Source organism: Cervus canadensis, chromosome 1 (assembly GCF_019320065.1).
Source record: "Cervus canadensis isolate Bull #8, Minnesota chromosome 1, ASM1932006v1, whole genome shotgun sequence".
Classification (NCBI taxonomy): Eukaryota; Metazoa; Chordata; class Mammalia; order Artiodactyla; family Cervidae; genus Cervus; species Cervus canadensis.
This window is the reverse complement of record NC_057386.1, coordinates 107369134-107384635: the sequence shown is the minus strand read 5'-3', so window position 1 is coordinate 107384635 and position 15502 is coordinate 107369134. Positions and strand designations below refer to the sequence as shown.

Below are 15502 nucleotides of genomic sequence, written 5' to 3'. Positions count from 1 at the left end.
GCTCCGGGGCTGGGAGGCCATGAGGCCGCCTGCGTGGCGGATGGGGAGGCGGTGGGGACGTAGGGGCCAGCTCAGCGTCCTGTCCGTCCCATCTATGGTGGCCAGGCTGCTGTCACCCACGACGGTCACCCAGGGCCTTGCTCCCCGCCACGCTGGCCCTGGAGAGACACGCCCCTCAGGCCCCAGGGGCTCAGCAAGGCAGCTGAGACGGCACGGCTGCCCATGCTCACCGGCTGCTGCCCTCCCAGCTGGGGACGGGCCGCTGTGCCCGCCCTGCACCCCGGTACCTGCTGTGGCCGCCACATGCTAACCCTTGCTGCCTCCCGCCAGCAGGCGTTTATGAGGCCAACAGTCTCCTCACTCAACTAGAGGGCCGGTTACTAAAGACTGAGACCTCGCTCCCAGCCCACACCTGCCCCTGCCTGGGCAGTGGGGTGGGCGAGCCCTCTCGCGACAGCAGGGGCCCGGGTGGGGGGGCCGACCCGGCGTTACCTGGTCGAAGGCCCGGAGGGGCACGCTGCGTATCATGACGGTGGTATCCAAGCCAAGCCCAGTGAGGAAGCCTGCACACTCCAGGGCTACGTCTGCCAGGCGGCTAAGGAACGCTAACGATGGCAACGTCGGGGCCAGGCAGCAAGACCCCCGCGCCCTGCCAGAAGCCCACACCCCACCCATCCCCACCAGCCCAGAGGAGGCTCTGACCCGGCACCCATCTCAGATGCACGTCGAGGGCCAGGCGGGGGCTCCGCGCACGGGCACCTTCCATGCCCCCTGGAGGCTCACCCCGGGCCACGTGGGGACGGTCGGGAGGCGGCGCCCGGACCTCATGTCTCCGTCTCCCCTGGAGTCGCCCCTCCTGGCCCCTCCCTGGCCCCCCATCTTACTGCTCCGTCTGAAGGAACTAGCCAGAGCAGGGCTGGTCTCCAGGGAGGACCACCTGCCTCACGGCTGTGTCCAGCTGCCCGGCCAGTGAGCGGCTTGGGAAGAGCCTCCAGGAAGCCCCAGACTCAGAGGTCAACCTCAGAGTGTCCCCTGAGCACAGAGGACAGAGCAGGCCTTTACAGGTCACAGGGGGCAACCCCCATGGGAGGGGCAAGGGCAGGGGCCGGGCCCGAGCATCCGCTCTCAGGATGGCGAGCAGAGCCGTCCGTCTGTCCATCACCCGCATGCAGCAAAGGATACAGCTGGCTCCGACCACCAACCTGTTGGAGGGACAGACAGAGAGACACGTGGGTCACAGGGGCCGCCAGCCGCGAGCAGCCCCTGGGGCTCCAAGGGCCAGGCCTCGTGCGGGCGCCCGGCAGCTGATGCAGCACTACCGCCGGGTCACTGCCGCGAACTGTCCAACAGGCTGTCCCGAGGGACGACACGCCCTCCCCAGGGCTCCTGCCACAGTGAAAACCAGCCACCAGATTGGGAAACTGCCTGGTGGCGAGGAAGGGACCAGTGGGTCCGGGGACGGGCCCACAGGCAGGACTGCCATGGACCAAACCCAGGCGTTGCAAGCTTCTCCTTGACTCCTGAGTGCCTTCTGCCGAGGGTCCCACTGGACCCCTGATGCCAGGCTGCAGACAACCAGGGAGGTGCCGGACATGGGCAGAACGCTCCGGGGCCACGGAGGCCAGGTAGAGGACCCACGCCTGCCTGCCCCGCGTCCCCGCACACAGAGGCTGGGAGAGTCAGCACGGGCAGCAGGGAGGGGCCACGGGACCCAGCAGACCTCTCCTGTTACACACCCTGCGTGCACACACAGCTGAACATATGTAAACACATGCACACACACCTGAACATACGTGCACACACACGCTTGCACATGTGCACAGAGCTGAACCTGAGCACAGACTCCCCGCCCAGGTAGCGTGTGGGTGGGCTTGTCAGATCACCCTCAGCCTTTGAAGGAGAAGAGGTGACGTGGGGGTGGATCAGCAGATGTCAGCTTGATCCCGGCAGGTACTAATGATATAATTCCATTTCAAACAGACGCTCGTCCTGGGAGGACTGCCGCTGGCGCCCTGCGGGGAGCTGTTGGCACCCAGCTTCCTCGGGATGGGTCGGGGCTGGGGGCGTCCATGTGGGTGAGTGGGGAGAGCTCGGCATGTGCACACGCAGGCACGCGCACACGGGGCGCACACGCAGGCACACGCACACGGGGCACACACGCAGGCATGCGCACACGTCCGCGTGTGGGTACACACAACACAAGATGGCCTGCACTCCCTCCGTCTGGATGTGAACAGGGAAGGGACAAGCCTTCCTTCAAGACAGAAACTGTGAGGCTTGGGCTGCCTTGAACATGCTGCCCCAACACGAGAACCAATGAAGGGCATGCGTGCGGACCTCATGGTGGTGGCCTGTGCCCCTGCCAGGGTGCCCACAGCTTGGGCGACTGAGCTGTGCAGGCTTGGGGAGCCCGCTGACCACCCGCCGCACAGTCCCGCTGTCCGAGTCTTCCTGCTTCCGCAGAGCAGACTCTGGTGGGGGGTCTGCAGCCTGAAGCCCCAGCCCAGCTCCAGGCAGAGCAGCAGCGTGGTCTCCTGATTTTGGCAAAGGCGTTTTTGCTTCCGCAGCCCCTGAGCATGCCCCCAAGCCCTGGGTGTCCCACTCCCCCCTCAAGGTCACGGGGCCCCACCCTCAGGCTGCTGGCTCCAAGCCGCCAACAGTGGGCGCACCAGGAGGGCACGTCCTTGACCAAGCACAAGTGGGCGAAACCTCCCAGGGGGCGGGAGTGTGCTGGCGCCCACGGTCACCTTGGTCTCCTCAACAGAGTTGCTTTTCACTTCACCCCGGCCCCAGTTCATCAAATAAGCAATTCATTATCAAACAACAATTATCTGAAAAAGGCAGGATCCAAGGTCTTAGCCAGAGAACTCCCTTCAGACAGACTCGATGAGAAAACACTCAAACCAGGGCTGGACCCCAGCGTTGGGGGCCGGCGGGCGCCGCGCTCCTGTTGGTGGGTCTGAGCTGCGTGTGGGCTTTGCCGGCCCCTGAGCAGACCCTGGCCTGGGTGGGGGGCAGGCCCTGGGGGCGGGGCCCCGCGGCTGCGTGTGTGTTCGGGAAGCCCCCCCCCCCCGCGCCCCCCAGTGCCGCCAACACAGCACGCCGAGGTGTAGCTGCCACAGGATTACCCATCTCGGGCTGGCCGCCGCCTCGCGTCTGGAGGCAGAGGAAGTGGCAACAAAGCCCTCCCCAGGTGTGAAGCCCCGGCTTAGGGAGCTCTCCACCTGCCTCTCGGGTCTGAAGGCCCCAGTCCGCTCCCGGCGGGGCAGGGAGCATCCACACCGCACGAGGGGCCTGTGGCCACCCCGCCGGCGCAGGCAATGCTGGGGCCCTGCAGGCAGGCGCCCCGGGAGCAGCTGGACGTGGGCTGTCCAGAGGGCGCCCAGACCCCTGGGGCAAAGCAGGTGGGTCACCCGCGGAGGCTGTTGGCCGCCCTGTCTCACGCAGGTGACCCTGAAGATGGTGCACACAGGGAGGAGGGCGGACAGCCCCGGAGCCCACAGGCCGTGGGGAGCTGGCCAGTGGAGGCCCCGCAGCTGCAGGCCGAGGCAAGCCTGGGCACGCTGGGCACCCTGCGGGCAGGCTGGCCTCCTGGATAGGCCCTGGGGCACAGCCTGCCCAGCTTCGAAAGGCCTCCAGGGCGGGGGCAGCCCTCGGGCCCATATTCATTTCAGCTCTGTTTTAAAGGCAAGTTAAAATAAACACCAGGAATATTTATAAGGCAAATAAATCTGGTAGAAACAGCCCCTCAGAGTGTGAGCCGAGGCCCCCAGCCCGGCCAGAGCTGATAAAATACAGAAATGCTACTGTCGGCCCTCGGGCTTATTTTGACTGCGCACAGGAATGTAACGAGTAAACACTGCCTCCCGTATCACACTGTTACAACTTGCATTCACAGCTCGGCACAAAAGCTGCGTTTCACAGAAGCATCGTTCGGGGATGTATCTCCAGCTTAATTTTTTTAAAAAAACCATTTCCTCACATAAATCATGCTCAGAACGGAATGGGTGACTGATACGTTGCAAACACTTTTTTTCCTTAAACAATAACATACCTAGATTCCTTCTAAACGAAAGAGCTAAGAAAAAAAAAGTCTTCTAAATGTTTTTTTTTTTTTTTTTCCTGAAGAAAATAAACACTTTCCTGACCCCAATATCTGGGGCTGTCTTCCCCGGCCGCGCATGCTGTGGCCCCGGCACATGGTCAGCAGGGCGGCCGCGCGGGGCCGTGTGCCCGGACCTTGCTGTACCGCAGCCGCTGCGGGCCGTGGGCAGTGAGGACCAGCAGACAGCAGCCCCTCTTGGCGGCTGGACTCGGCATTCAAAAGGCAATGCCGAAATAACAAATGAAAGAAGACAGGACACACAGGAACGAAGTCAATGAAAGCCCGAGATTCAGAAAGCACTGGCGCTGGCAGTGGGCAGACACGACCGAGCCGCAGCAGCGGCCTCGGCCAGGACACAGGCCCTGAGCTGCGAGCCAGCGTCCAGGCGGCTGTGCCGTGAAGGCCGCCAGCACCACGGTCTCCACGGCCCCCCGCAGAGACGCTGGGGAAGCGCCTGCGTCACCCCCAGAAACCAACGCCCAAGAAAATGATGCGGGTCCAAAGCCTGGCGGATGGGACAGTGAATCAGGGCCAGAGTGGGACAGGGCCCCATTCGGAGGAGTTTCCAGGCCGACGGCAGGCGCTCGTGGTGGGTGCCTGGGGCCCCATCTTCACGCAGACGAGCTGCAGACGCCCACCAAGGCCCTGGGACCCACAGGAAATCCAGGGCTTTTGTCAAAAACCATCTTGCTGGGTGGGGGGAGGCTCTCCTGAACATGCAATAAATCTAACAGCAATTAAGCGTAAAAGAGCCTAAGCCACACTTAAAAAACCCAAAACACTGGTTCCTTACTGGAGTTAAAAGACATGACAAGCCGACAAAATCTGCCATTGTAAACAACACGAGATTTTAGCTCTGACAGCAAAGCTGTGGGCAGATAAGAGAGAGGAGAGGCAGAGGGCAGTCCCAGGGCAGCGCAGCCCTGCTCACAGCCACACGCTTACAGACACACAAACACACACGCTCACAGACACACGCTCACAGACACATGCTCACAGCCATTCAGACACACACGCTCACAGCCACACGCTCACAGACACACACGCTCACAGACACACATGCTCACAGTCACACGCTCATAGCTACACACAGACACTCACACTCACAGACACAGACACACACACTCACACACGCTCACAGCCACATGCTCAGTCACTCAGACACATGCTCATAGCCACACGCTCACAGCCACTCAGACACACACGCTCACAGACACACACGCTTACAGCCACACACACACATGCTCACAGACACACACAGACACACACGCTCACAGACACAGACACACACATGCTCACAGACACACACAGACACACACGCTCACAGTAACTCAGACACACATGCTCACAGCCACATGCTCACAGACACACACAGACACACACGCTCACAGACACACGCTCACAGACACACACAGACACACATGCTCACAGACACACACAGACATGCTCACACACACACACATGCTCAGTCACTCAGACACACGCTGTCACACATGCTTACACACGCTCACAGCCACACGCTCAGTCACTCAGACACACATGCTCACAGCCACACGCTCACAGACACTCAGACACACATGCTCACAGACACACACACACACGCTCACAGACACACACACTCACAGACACACGCTCACACTGACACACGCTCTCACACACGCTCACAGACACACAGACTCACAGACACACGCTCACAGACATGCTCACAGATACACACTCACAGACACTCAGACACACATGCTCACAGCCACACGCTCACAGCCACACACAGACACACACGCTCACAGACACATGCTCACAGTCACTCAGACACACACGCTCACAACCACATGCTCACAGCCACATGCTCACAGACACACACGCTCACAGCCACTCAGACACACACTCACAGCCACTCAGACACACACGCTCACACTCAGACAGACATGCTCACAGCCACACGCTCATAGCCACACACAGACACACACGCTCACAGACACACACAGACACACACGCTCACAGCCACATGCTCACAGTCACTCAGACACACACGCTCACAGACACACACGCTCACAGCCACTCAGACACAAACTCACAGCCACTCAGACACACATGCTCACAGATACACACTCATAGCCACACATGCTCACACACGCTCACAGCCACACACAGACACACACGCTCACAGACACTCAAACACGCTCACAGCCACTCAGACACATATGCTCACAGACACACACAGACACACATGCTCACAGCCACTCAGACACACATGCTCACAGTCACTCGGACACACACACTCATAGCCACTCAGACACACATGCTCACAGCCACACACGCTCACAGCCACACATGCTCACAGTCACTCAGACACACGTGCTCACAGCCACTCGGACACACATGCTCACAGCCACACGCTCAAAGACACACACAGACACGCTCACAGCCACACACAGACACACATGCTCACAGCCACTCAGACACACACGCTCACACACACACTCACAGCCACTCAGACACACATGCTCACAGCCACACATGCTCACAGACATGCTCACAGCCACACACATACTCAGACACACACGCTCACAGCCCCACACACTCACAGCCACTCACAGACACACATACTCACAGCCACACACATACTCACAGCCACACACGCTCACAGACACACATGCTCACAGCCACACACTCACACACACATACAGACACACACGCTCAGACACATATACTCAGACACACACGCTCACAGCCACACATGCTCACAGCCACACACGCTCACAGCCACACGCTCATAGCCAGACACACACACTCACAGGCACACATGCTCACAGGCACACATGCTCAGACACACACATACTCACAGACACACACAGACACACACTCACAGCCACACATGCTCACAGCCACTCACAGACACATACTCACAGCTATACACGCTCACAACCACACATGTACTCATAGCCACACACGCTCACAGCCACATGCTCACAGACACACACATACAGACACACACGCTCAGACACACGCATACTCAGACACACACACTCACAGCCACACACGCTCAGAGACATACACACACTCACAGCCACACATATACTCACAGCCACACATACTCACAGCCACACACATGCTCATAGACACGCTCAGAGCCACACACGTTCACAGCCACACACGCTCACAGCCACACATGCTCACAGACACGCTCACAGCCACACATGCTCGCAGCCACACAGGCTCACAGACACACATGCTCACAGCCACACACACTCACAGCCACACATGCTTACAGACACACATTCTCACAGCCACACATGCTTACAGACACACACGCTCAGATACACACGCTCACAGACACACACACTCACAGACACATGCTCACAGACACACATGCTCACAGTCACACACTGACACACATGCTTACACACATTTACACAGATACACATGCTCTCAGACACACACACACAGATATACAAACTTACATAGATGCTCACTGACACACTTGCACAGACACACATACTTACAGAGATACATTCACAGACACACGCTCACACACACACACTCGCACACTTCAGACACACATACTCACACTCACACAGCATGCTCAGATATACTCTCATAGGCACACACACACTCATGCTCATAGACACACAGGCTCACAGACACACACATTCACTGACACAGATCCACAGTCTCACTGACACACACATACAAAGCCACACACATTCACACTCACAGCCACACATTCATTTTAAACAGCTAGTAAATACCAAGGATGACATAATAGCAAATGTGAAAGAAATCAGACCACATTTAACCTACTAGTCAGAGATAAGAGAATTAGCCCAGATACTATGGAGTAAACAGATAATGTGGTAAATGTGACATAAAATTAAATCCTACCTCCAGGTGGATGCGCCCGGCACAGCTGGAGCCTGTGGAGGTGGCTGCCGAGTGACCCGGGCTGCAGATGGGAGCAGCCGAGTGGCCCCGCCTGGTGGGGGAGGCCTGGTCCCTTCGGCCCACGAGACAACGCCCACCCGGGACCGCGGGTCTTGACTGGACACAGCCCCGGCCATGCACACGGCACGGGAGAAGCCAGGGACGGTCGGGACCCACAGGTCGGGCTTCCCTGCAGCCAGTCCAACCAGGGAAGAGAAAGGGGGCTGGGGGGTCTCAGGAGCCCCTCGCGAGGGGCTGCACCTGGGCCTGTAAGGACGCCTCGTGAGGCCAGGACAGCGAGGACATGCAGAGCGCACGGCCCGGCACACACACACGCTCATGTGCTCACACACAGGTGCGCACACACATGTTCACAAACATGATCACACACAGGCACACACGTGTTCACACACATGTTCACACCAGGCACACATACACGTGCTCACACACAGGAACACACACACATGCTCACACACATGCTTGCATACAGGCACACACACGTGCTCACACATGTGCTCTTACACATACACAGGTGTTTACACACATGCTCACACACAGGCACACAAGCTCACATGCTCACACACATGCTCACACCCTCACGTACTCACACACCGGTGCACACAAACATGTTCACACACATGCTCACACACAGGCACACATGCTCACATGTTCCCAAACATGCTTGCACACAGGCACACATGCTCACATCTTCACAAACACATGCTCGCACACAGGCACAAACACTCACATGTTTACACACATGCTTACACACACACATGCTCGCACACAGGCACACAGACATGTTCAGACACAGGCGAACACATGTATTCACACATGCTCACACACAGACACACACGCTCATATGTCCACAAACACATGCTCGCACACAGGCACAAATACATGCTCACACACATGCACAAACACACACGTGCTCACACCTATGCTTGTACACAGGCACACACATGCTTGCACACAGGCACACCCCCAGAAACAGACCCCTGCACCCGGCAGGCCTCGGGCAGCAGGCCTCCCCAGCCTGGCGCTGTGATGGCTGAGCCTCTGCCGCCCTCTGGTGGCCTGTCTGGTCCCTGCGAACACAGGTCCCCAAGATACCCGGAAGCAGTGCCCAGAGCTGGACCCCAGGCTGGGAGTGAGCCGGGCCCCTGGGCCCTGCCGATCTCAGGGGCGCCCAAGACACTCAGGGGGCAGTTGAAAGCGGGACATCTGATCGGGGCTGGAGAGGGGCCAGGCTCCCCCCGGTGGGCCCGAAGGCCACAGGAACCCTGGTGAACATCAGGGCTGCGGACAACAGCCTGGAACACCGGCCGCAGGCCCGGCTTTCTGCCTTCTCTCGGTGAGAAGGAACACAGGCTACCCGCCCGCCCTGTGCACAGAGGAGCAGGCCCCGGACACCCCTCAGGCCTTACGTTTTTCCAGGGGCTTCCTTCAGCCAGAAGAGGTCATCGCTTGTGATCCCGTATTCCAAGGCACCTTCAATCTGTCTGGGAGAAGGGTCGACGTGAGGCGGCGTCTCTGGCTGCTAGGGTGCCCACAGAGGACGCTGGCTCACAGACACGACTCGGCCAGAACCACCGGCCGCGTGGGGCTGCCCCTCCCCAGGAGCGGCTCTGGGACGGGGGCCGGGGGGCCGCAGCCTCTTCTTCCAGCTCTCCAGGATCCCCAGATCAGATCCCAGGGCTGGGGGCAGGAGGGGCATGGCCAGGCGGGCCGGTTCCCAGGGTGCCGGGCTGAAGACTGGGCGGTCCCCGAGGGACAGTGTGGTGGGCCCCGCGCCCGGGGGCCGTGCAGGTCACGCCACGCCCCAGCAGGTGGGGGACATGGGACGCGTGCCCTCCCCGTGGCCCTCGGGAGTCAGAAGCGCTGGAGAGAGGAAATGGATTCCAAACAGTTTACGGTTCCAATTGGCAAAAAAAAATAAAGTTTTGTTAAGTTTGCTCAAGGGAGACCGAAAGGTCTGGGTAATACAGGGGCCAGAACACAGGCAGACTTGGCCAGCAGCAGGGTGGGCGGCCAGCGAGTGGCCTCCCCAGGACCTGTGGCTCCCACGTTGACCCCCAAAGCCCTTCAGGGGGCAGCAGGGTGGGAGCAGGCCAGTCCCCACGTGGGCAGCTGGGCAGCCGAGCTGATCGCTGGGTCCCGGGAGTCGACCATGGCCATCAGGGACTTTGAAAGCAGCCTTCGCGGGCCCGGCTGTGGGGAAGGGTCACTGACGGTCACTGCTTGGGCCCTGCCTGTGTGGTCACTTGGACAAGGGCCCGCCCCCCTTCAGAGGCCTATCCCGAGCCACCAGTCACAGCCGCCAGGTCCCCCGCCCTGGAGGCGGCTCTCGCTGGGTGGACCACAGGGGTTGGGGCAAGGGCTCAGGGGACACTCACGTGCGTAGGGTACCGCGGCCGCCCTCCGGTGGCGATGACGATGTGCTCGGCCGAAAGCAGAGTCTGGGAAGAAACCAAGAAAGCTGCGGTCACCCAGGCACCCCACGGGCACCTCGCGAGGGCTCCACTGTGTCCCGGTCACGCTGCTGCCCTGCGGCGGCCCTGAGAGGGGTCTGAGCACCGGCAGGACAGCCTCCCAGTTTATACAGCCTCCCCGGTGGGAAGGTCTCCAGAATCCCACAAGGCCATGCCAGGCTGGCCGCCGGAGACGCGGGCAGCCTGGCGTGGCCGCTTCCTCTGTCACAGAGGACTGGACTGGCCTCGGCCCCAGAGGGATGTCCTGTCAATCCCAGTGGCACCGATTGCAAGGGACAATGCAGAGGCTGCGCGAACCCGGGCGCTGCCCACCCAGACCACAGACTGGCCCCTGGGAGCCCAGGAGGTGGATGCTCACCTCCTCCCCACCTTTGGAGACACCGCAAACTGTGCGCGCATTGACAAAGCTGGCCTTGACGTTAAAATACTTGACTTTCCTGCAAAATAAAACCAGGATACTCAAATGTGACCTTGGGCCACCCATGGCTCAGGAATGGGGAGGGCGCGGCTGCCATGTCCCCAGGTCTCACCAGGTCTCCCCAGACACAGGGACCACAGCCGCCACGCGGGGATGCCCTGAGGCCCAGCGCAGCCCTGGCATGTGGGGACAGAGGCGGCCAGGCTTCTGCTGAGCTCAGTCCTGCCACCTGGAAACGTTCCCCAGGAAGAGGAGGCCCCCACGTGCACCCAGTCCTGTCCCCCCAACACCCACTGACGTCCCGCTGCCAAGGAAGGGGGCCAGCAGGCAGGGGCCGTGTGGCCAGGCCCCGGGAGGGGTGAGAGGTGCCTGGTGCCCAGAAGCTGGCTTTTTTTAAAAAAATACTTCCAAATGGTGCTGTGTCTTTTTTTTTTTAAATTTTTTATTTTATTTATTTATTTATTTTTATTAGTTGGAGGCTAATTACTTCACATGGTGCTGTGTCTTTACTTTTCAAATATTTACTTATTTATTCGGCTGTGCTGGGTCTCAGCTGCAGCGTGCAGGGTCTAGTTCCCCGACCAGGGATGGAACCCGGGCTCCCGCGTTGGAAGCGTGGAGTCCGCCGCTCGACCAGAGCGAAGTCCTGACGACCAGGCTTTCTCTGTGGCTCTCCCCTCCTCCCTCGCCTGGGGAGTCAACACCCACGACCGCCCAGGGCCCGGCGCGGCAGCGGTACCTGTCCTGCAGCTGGACGCGGTGGCCCCAGTTCAGGGACTTCACGTGGTTCTGAACGGCGTCCGCCATTGTCGCCCTGGTGACACATGCAGTGCGCGGCTGAACGGCCGCACGGTTCAGGGGTGGGTCCCGCCAGGACGGGGCTGCGAAGGGCCCTTCGCAGGCACACTCGGGGGCCAGGCGCTTCTCAAGGTGGCAGGGGTGGAGGCCGTCCCCGGGCCAGGCGAGGGTCTCCCAACTGGGGGGCCCTGGGTGGACCACCTGCCACCTGCCGGGCCTGGCACCCCGAGGGGGTTCCTGGGCACCGTGGGGTGCAGCAGGGCCCAGGCCCCACCCAGGGGGTGGGCAGCCTCCCCCACCCACCCCAGGAGACAACCAGAAACCTGGCCCAGACGTGGGGGTGGAGGGGCTGCCTGGGGGCTGCAGGGACCCTGGTCCCCCCGTCGCCCCTCACCAGTCATGTGGGGCCTGGGGCACGGCCCAGCCATAGTAGGGGGCGTCGCGGATCATGCCCCCCAGCAGCGCGGCCTGGTGCATCAGCTTCTTGGGGATGCAGCCAACGTTTACGCAAGTACCGCCGAGGCCCCACCTGGTGCCTGGGGGGCGGGGGGAGCTCGGGTGAGCCGTCGCCCTGCTGACCCCAACTCCGCCGGGCAGCGGGCTGGGCTCAGCCCCTCGGGACTGATGCCCGTCCACAGCCCCTGGGGCACGCGGCGCCGCCAGGGCTGGCCTACCTCGGGGGGAAGGCTCCACGTAGTCCAGCACGGCCACCTTCTTCCCCAGCTGGGCAGCTAAGGACAAGGACCGGGCAAGTGAGCACGCTGGGGACTCGGGGGCCCAGGAGCCTCTGCCCTCAGCCACGCTGCTCGTGGACAGGCACCCGGACTCTCCCTGACTGCCCACCAGGGCAGCGCGGCCCAGCCCAGCCTGCCACCCTGCTCCAGGGCCAGCTGAGGCCCGGGACACCGCAGACAGGCCCCCGGCCCCCAGGCCCCCCTCGCTCCCCGCTTCCCCGGACACCACAGGGGGTCCCCGTCCACCTGCTCAGGGCCCCCAGCTGGGCATTGTTGCCTCTTCTCAGGAAAGCGAAGCTCGGGGGTCAGATGGCAGGTCAGCTGGGCCTTGAGCCGGGGAGCAGGACCGGACCTCACTCTGCACCCCCGACTGGAGCCCACCCTGCCCCACGCCCTACCCCCAACCCCCACCCCCGTCTGCAGGGTCCCCCCAGTTGCGAGCCCCATGTTCTAAGCCCAGGGACAACTGCAGGCTTCCCGCCGGCCAGCCCCAGGCCCCGGACCTGCAACCCGTTTCACTCATGGCTACCACGATCAGAAGCAAGTGTACAAGTCTTCATCAACAAAACCACTTCATTCAACGATGACAGATGGGACCCTGGTGCTGGATTTAAAGGCTGCAGCCAAACTCCTCAGACACAACCACAGCCAGCTCCTGGGTCTGACCAGGATGGGGCAATGGGGACGAGTCACTCTCCTGCTCAAAACAACCAAAAATACTGACAAAATGTGCAAAATAGTGGTTTCGAGAAACTGAACAGAAGAAAACAAAGACCAGTGATCTCTGGGAGGCAGGAGCGGGCAGATGTGAACCCCAGGAATGGGGGGTCCCTAGGACCCAGCCCGGGAGGGGCCGGGCATTCCCGAGAGGAGGCGGGGTGGAAGTGCTGCCCAGCCTCCTGGAGTGGTGGGTGGGCTCAGGAAGGTCATGTCTTCAAGTAGTCAGGCTGAGACTGGGCCCAGCACCAGGCCCGCCTAACAGACCTCACGCAGAAGATTCGAAAAGACCAGGCTGTCCCTACCTACATCCCAGAACACGCTCTGACACATTTCTAGGAGTACAAAAGGACCCAGGACCCAGCAAACGAAAGTTAAAGAGTGTAAGTCACTCCATCGTGTCCGACCCTTTGTGACCCCATGGACTGTAGCTCACCAGGCTCCTCTGTCCATGGGATTCTCCAGGCAAGAATACTGGAGTGGGTTGCCATGCCCTCCTCCAGGGGATCTTCCCGGCCCAGGGATCAAACCCAGGTCTCCTGCACTGCAGGCAGACTCTTTACCAGGTGAAGCCAGTGAGGTACAGTCCAAAGTGTCTGGCGCTCTAACAAAAATTACCCGGCACACAAAGGAGCAACCAGTCCATGAAGCAGACCAAGAACCAACAGTGATGCCAGGATCAGCAGAAAAGAAAGCAAAGCAGGCGTTACAACCGTGCTCCACATGTGTGAAGAGCTAAGAAGCCATGTGAAAGACAAAAAAAGTGCCCACGTCAAACTGTAGAGATGAACCTGCACCAAGCGGCAGGAAGTCCAAAACGGGGGGATCTGTGTGCACATGCGGCTAACGCAGTTTGCTGGGCAGCGGGAACAAACACAACATTGTAAAGCAACTGTGCTCCAATAAAAATACTTTAAAAAAACCTGCACCGAGTGGGGTTCATGGGGGAGTAGACATCACAGACTCTTTTATCAGGGAACCTGCAAACAGGAATAGAACCTATCCACAACGGAGAGAGCTGGGCAAGTTCTGAGACAAGCCTGAGCAGCTGACGCATGTGGAACTAATGTCGCCCACGTGAAGGAGTGACCGATGGTTGAACAGTATCATGGATCAATGAAAACTATGACCCAGGGGTTTCCCCACCCTTTTTGGCACCAGGGGCTGGTTCTGTGGAAGACAATTTTTCCATGGATGGTGTGGGGGGGATGGTTTCGGGACGATCCGAGCCCATCACATTTATGGGTACTTTATTTCTATTGCCATGACATCAGCTCCACCTCAGGCATTAGGGCCCAGAGGACGGAGACCCCTGATCCACAGACCCACGGAGCTCGATGAACACCGGCAGGAAGAGAATTTGGCAGGCACCAAGGCATGCAATCGTTAAACTGCTCAAAAGTAACGGAAAGAGAAAACCCTAAAAGCGAGCAGAGGAGAGAGACACACAACAGAGGAACAAAGAAAGATAAAATGGCAGATTTCTCATCAGAGTCGATGCCGGCGCGCAGACAGCGCAGTCCTATGGCCCTTTGTGAGTCAACATGTGGGCATGGGGTGAAGTCCTCGTCACCTCTGGGTTGGGGAACCCACCTCTCCAAGCCACGGTCCCCCTTCTGGTGACCCTCTCCCAGTGGAGAAGAATCTACGCATGCCCTAGAACCCACGCAGCACAAGCGAAGAAGCGGCCGCAGTGAGAAGCCCCTCAGCAAAGAGCAGGCCTGCTCGCTGCAACCAGGGAAAGCCCAGCAACAGAGACCGGCACAAACGAAAAACAACAGAAAATAAACTTGGTGGTGACGGTTGCACAACTCTGCGAATGCAAAATCCACCACATCAGGCGGTTTAAACGAGTGATATACACAATGTGTGACTTACATCTCAACAGAGCGGTCTGAAAAACACGAGACCCTCAGGGGTAAAACTGACATAAGACGTGAAAGACCTGTTTATCAAACCGGCAAAACACCGCTGAAAGAAATGAAAAATACCTAAACGGGAGGGACACCACATGACCCAGCTGTTCCACTTTTAGGCAATCCTCCAGCAGACTCACAGCATGCATCCACACAGAGACACGCACACACACAAATGTTTCCAACAGCCCCAAAACGGGAAACCACAGGTGAGACGGACACACAGTCCACGCAGCCGCGTGAGGAGGCGAGACTCCGGATACACACGCCACAACGCGGATGACCTCCACGAAACGGGGCCCGTGGGAGAGGCCCGGAAGTAAGGATACTCGAAGCACGAGTCCATTGAGACGAAATTTCAGAAAATGCAACGTGATCTACAGCGAGACAAAGCGGGTCAC

General features: G+C 59.7%; 1 protein-coding gene across 2 annotated transcripts in view; it reads right to left on the bottom strand.

Annotated features, from left to right (window-relative positions):
• Positions 1-15502, bottom strand: part of TXNRD2 (thioredoxin reductase 2) — a 29317-nt gene that overhangs the window by 11829 nt on the left and 1986 nt on the right. For both annotated transcript variants that reach the window (XM_043489286.1, XM_043489295.1), the window contains exons 3-10: positions 12409-12465; positions 12129-12270; positions 11676-11750; positions 10877-10955; positions 10423-10485; positions 9454-9524; positions 1183-1202; positions 493-584 (exon numbers count right to left, since the gene is read on the bottom strand). In XM_043489286.1, the coding sequence (XP_043345221.1) occupies positions 493-584; positions 1183-1202; positions 9454-9524; positions 10423-10485; positions 10877-10955; positions 11676-11750; positions 12129-12270; positions 12409-12465 (599 nt within the window). The remainder of the gene's footprint in view (positions 1-492; positions 585-1182; positions 1203-9453; positions 9525-10422; positions 10486-10876; positions 10956-11675; positions 11751-12128; positions 12271-12408; positions 12466-15502) is intronic.